The sequence below is a fragment of the Pempheris klunzingeri genome, chromosome 13 (genome assembly GCF_042242105.1).
Source record: "Pempheris klunzingeri isolate RE-2024b chromosome 13, fPemKlu1.hap1, whole genome shotgun sequence".
Lineage (NCBI taxonomy): Eukaryota > Metazoa > Chordata > Actinopteri > Acropomatiformes > Pempheridae > Pempheris > Pempheris klunzingeri.
Window position 1 is genome coordinate 15,128,933 of NC_092024.1, and position 4,747 is coordinate 15,133,679.

The 4,747-nt window shown below is 40.2% G+C and overlaps 1 protein-coding gene across 1 annotated transcript; it reads left to right on the top strand.

Moving 5' to 3' along the window:
• Window positions 1-48: 48 nt before the first annotated feature.
• Window positions 49-4,034, top strand: tmem30b (transmembrane protein 30B). The gene is made up of 8 exons (XM_070842023.1): window positions 49-108; window positions 504-702; window positions 1,042-1,149; window positions 1,273-1,380; window positions 1,573-1,663; window positions 1,772-1,909; window positions 2,176-2,382; window positions 3,158-4,034. Exons 2-8 carry the CDS (start codon window positions 514-516, stop codon window positions 3,334-3,336), a joined length of 1,020 nt encoding a protein of 339 aa, XP_070698124.1. The 5' UTR covers window positions 49-108; window positions 504-513; the 3' UTR covers window positions 3,337-4,034.
• The last annotated feature ends 713 nt before the right edge of the window (window positions 4,035-4,747 follow it).

The window sequence follows — 4,747 nt, forward strand, 5'->3', positions numbered from 1 at the left end:
GGTGGGGCCACACAGGTAAAGGTGAGTCTTTCCGTCGCGATTACCACTCAGGGAAGCATACCGATGTTTTGTTGAGTGCTTTGTTTCTTCATTTTGAGCCGACCGTGTGTAAGTAAAACCTTAATAGAAGATTTAAATCGCGATTATGTTTGTTTACATATATATGTTTGTGTTTGTGCCTCACTTAAAGCATTTCTCTTTACTAGCGAAAAGTCTGCTTGTTTTCGGCTAAATCAGGGTGTTACTGGTGGTTAAGTTTCAAGATTTTTGTGTGTACTCTCTTATGGGTGGGGTGGGGTGGGCTATATTACATTGTAAACCATGTTAAGTGTTACAGTTGTCAGCAACGTCCTATATTAACTAATTTAATAAAGAGAGTTCTCACTTAAATTTCTATCAGGAGTGTTTCATATGTTTGCCATGGATGTTAAATAATACAGTTGAAGTAAGTTGCAGTACATACTACAAACAATTACAAAGCTGATTAACAATCTGTTGAACAGAATCAAGATAATGGTGAAGCAAGAGCCAGAGTTAGCCAACCGGCCTGACAACACCGCCTTCACCCAGCAGAGGCTTCCTGCATGGCAGCCAATGCTCTCCGCTGGCATTGTCATCCCAGGGTTTGTGGTCATTGGACTGGCATTCATCGGCATTGGCATCGCTCTCTTTGTCACTTCACGGAGCATCCAGGTGTTGGAGGTATGACTGTGACCGCAGAACACACACATCAGCCAGCTGACATGCTCAGAATAAAGGGTCAAATATCACCAGCAAAAAGAAAGCAAGAGAAACTACAGAGAATGTGATGAAGTGGACAAACCACACGGCAGTTTTATAGCAATCTGTGTTTTCAGTGCTGAGATGAAAGAAAATAGTATAAGTCCAAAATCGTACACCGCTATCTGCTCAAAGACTTGTCACTTGTAAGCGATCTCGTGCTCTTGAGTTGAAAGAGGTGTGGTGTCAGTAACACTGATGGAGGTAGCTGTTGTAGCCATTAATAATAAATGGTAACCTTTATTGTTCTTTCCTACGCAGATGGACTACACTGGGGTTGAGCAATCCTCACCGTGCTTCAAGTGCTCTAACCCAGACGTCAAGAACTGTGTGTGCAAGCTGGACTTCTCCATTAACAATCTATTCAAGGTTGCATTGCCGCTTTGCACAAACACACTCGCACGCATACAAGCAGTCTGTCGTAATTACACTGAACTGTACACCTGTGTTTGACCCTTGCCTGTGTTTTTGCGATTCTCTTTTCCTTCTCAGGGGCCTGTGTTCTTTTATTATGGTTTATCCAACTACTTCCAGAACTACAGAAAGTATGGAGTGTCTAAAGATGACAGCCAGCTGTCTGGGGACCTGTATTACTTTAAGGTGAGTGTATATCATAGAGTATTGGGGGCAAAACACACATAAAACACTCTGGTTTTCATTTCCAAGGAAAAACAAAATCCACATGCTCTTAGTTCAAATAAAGGCTTGAAAAGGTATGCTGAGTATGCAATACAAACAGATTTCAGGTGAGATCTATCTGAGCAATGAAAGACTATTTTCTGTCTTTTGCAGAATCCCAGTGACACCTGTGCTCCATATGACTATGACGGCAACAACAAACCAATTGTACCATGTGGGGCAATAGCAAACAGCATGTTCAATGGTATGCAAGGACATATTTAGAATTACTGTAATGAATTTGTAATGAAGTTTATTTGGTGTGTTAAGGAAGTATTCATTGTTAATCTTTTTTTAATTTGCATTTTTAAAGACTCCTTCAAGCTGTATCAGATCGTCAATGGGGCAAATAAGCCGGTGCCCCTAGATGGAAAAGGGATTGCTTGGTGGACGGACTACAATGTCAAATACAGAAACCCCACTGTCACACCTCTGAGGAATGCATTCAACGGTAGTAACATTTGTCAAATTTACTGTAAATAACTGTGTTGGTTACAGTAAATAGTGTTATGATGCAGATTAATTGTTCTCAGCCTGCTCAAAATGAATCAGTTGGTTACAAAGTGGTAAATTAGAAATATTGAAGGGAGTTCAAGTATTGTGGACAGGAGTAACTTAGTGCAGTAATTACAGGGGGTCCCTTTTTCAGGTGAAATCACATTTTAGATAACATGTTTGAATAATGAGAGCTGATTATTGCTGAATATTGACTTCCAGGTACTGTGAAACCTATATTTTGGCCTCAGCCTGCCTACGAGTTGGACCCCTCAGATCCTGCTAACAACGGCTTCATCAATCAAGATTTCTTGGTGTGGATGAGGACGGCAGCCCTACCGGACTTCAGAAAGCTGTATCGACGAATCACAGAGGGTGATTATGTACAAGGTCTACCAGCTGGAAACTACTCCCTTGAAATTGCCTACAGTATCCTTTATACATGTTTACAGAATCTGGGATGATGCTTGGAGGTACGGGCAGTTATATTTGTTTATTTATTATGTCTTTTTCAACTTAATAGTCCCACTGAGACATGTATGTATTTTGTTTTCCGTCTTCATTTTTCACTGGTGCATGTGGATAGCAGCAGCTGTCTTTAGTGCCACAACAACGAGCAAGGTACCATCAAAACTGTTTAAGGAAAGGCACAACTTGAATTATTCTCTCAATGTGTTGATGCATCTTTGTCACATTGTGTGACACACTTGTTCCAATCGTTGTGTTGGGCATGTGGAAGAGGACCCTTTTTTTACTTATTCAAAACAGCATATACAGTAACTCTCCATAGTAAACCTTATCACCAGGTTTGTGTGTTCCATTGTTAAGTCCTCATGAGAAAATTTAGAAATCTGCCTAAAGGGGTTAGACATTGAACTGGCCACATATTTTGCATGCACAACAAAAGCAGTTTAACTTGTTTAACCAGCTGGGTGTGGTTCTGTTTTTACCAGGGCAGAGTGAGCCCTGGTAAGAGGAGTTTCTTCAGGTGGAAACACAGGCAAATTTTCTGACCTAAGTAAATGAGCAAGGCAGATAAGTCTTCATGTGACGGAAGTCTATCAAAGCCTATTTAGAGACCTCCAGACAGTTTCAATTTTGCTTCAAGGACCATACCATGTTTCCAAGTTTAAGTCCCATAACTACATGTAAATACATGTGCATACTTTCCATTTTTTGCTGTCCTTAACATTTTGTGCCCCAGACTATCCTGTTCTGAGTTTTGATGGGAGGAAGAAGGTGGTGTTCAGCAACGTGTCCTGGATGGGTGGCAAGAATGAGTTCCTGGGCATTGCCTACCTTGTGATTGGTTCAATGTGTGTCGTCATGTCCATGGTCATGCTCATTGTCTATGCTAAATTCAAGTTTCCTGAGGAAGACTGAGTGATCATTGACTGTGTTTGACTGGGGGTTTAGCTACCCTATCAACATTTTTTTTCTTTTCATTTTCACTCAGTGAAGTCACAGTACAGTGCTCGCAGGGAGTATACAACTAAAAACATACGTTATTCTGGACATGAAGATGCAGAGAAAGGAAGCCTTTTGTGGAGCAGGACTGTACACTGGAGTTTCCCCATTGACTGCAAAATAGGAACTTAGATGGCTTGGTTTCCAAAATGGGTACATATGCAAAAACACTCAGTATCCATTAATTGCCAAAGGAACAGCTGCAAGAGGTCTTTGCTAACAACCCAAGTCCAAAATCATAATAATGTTTGTTAATTCTGTTGTAAATATATTGTTACTTTCTTATTGGTGGACAACAGGAGACATCCAGCTTGGGTGTGCTCTTTTTTTAAAAAAAAATTCATTTTATGCTCGTCTACTTTATTTTATAAATACTTGTATAATATGGCAGGGTGTCTTCTCTCAGGCTTGTATGTTGTATTTCTTAAGTTTGTGCTTTTATAATCACAAAATGAGCTGCCTCCTCATTTTAGGTCAGTAATATTAGAGCTTTTTAGAAATGTGGGAATATAGTGCTCTTCAAAACTCAGGGATCTGGTGTGCAGGCTATGCAAACTTCTGTTTTCGATGTGCTTAGAAACATTTTAACTCTTGCCATTGTTGCTGAAATTTTACTTCATGTTTATTTATTTAATAAAACAACATCAAAAAAAGCTTAGCTTCATTCATCTCTGTCTTATTTGGACATTTCAACTCTACCTGCCTCTAACAGTGCCATGCTGACTTTACATCCACTTTAATGGATTAGCTGTATTTAGCTGGATTCAATGCGTATGTGGGATTTCAGCTATAGGCAGTGTTTAACCCTCAACCACATCTTCATCATGACTGCAGTTTTTCAGATCTAGGAAGATATTCTGTATTGACCATCCCCAAAAGCTCAATAAGCACCATATTATGTACCAATATTTATTATCTAATGGATCATATTTTCATGGGGTTTTTCAGCTGAGTCAAACTCCAAGTGCTCTTTGATCCGTCACAGGCCTGCATGTTTAGATTTTATAAAGGTTTTTAGACGTAATAAGCATAAAAATGTATAAGATACACAATGTTTTGCATTGATTCTTGGTGGCATGACTCTGCAAGAAGTGGAGTCATGCCGGTCCAATTGTGTCAGAGATTCTAACAGTGGAGACACCTCCCTTCCTCCCTCTATCTGTGAGAGAAAAAAGTGATTCGTTTAACTGCATTGTGGCTATTGTAGTTTTTGGCTGCCACAGTCCCGTGATATAGTCATTTCTTGAACTACAAGCCCCACAGTGCATTGCGCAAATAAACGTAACGGCCCCGGTTGCGGCGTTTTGACAGCAGCAGTCAGCCTCTG

Coding starts and splice junctions, on each gene's coding strand:
- tmem30b (XM_070842023.1), top strand. CDS start 514: ATGGTGAAGCAAGAGCCAGAGTTAGCCAACCGGCCTGACAACACCGCC. Junction 1,381..1,572: donor GGGACCTGTATTACTTTAAG/GTGAGTGTATAT, acceptor TGTCTTTTGCAG/AATCCCAGTGACACCTGTGC. Junction 2,383..3,157: donor CTCCCTTGAAATTGCCTACA/GTATCCTTTATA, acceptor TTTGTGCCCCAG/ACTATCCTGTTCTGAGTTTT.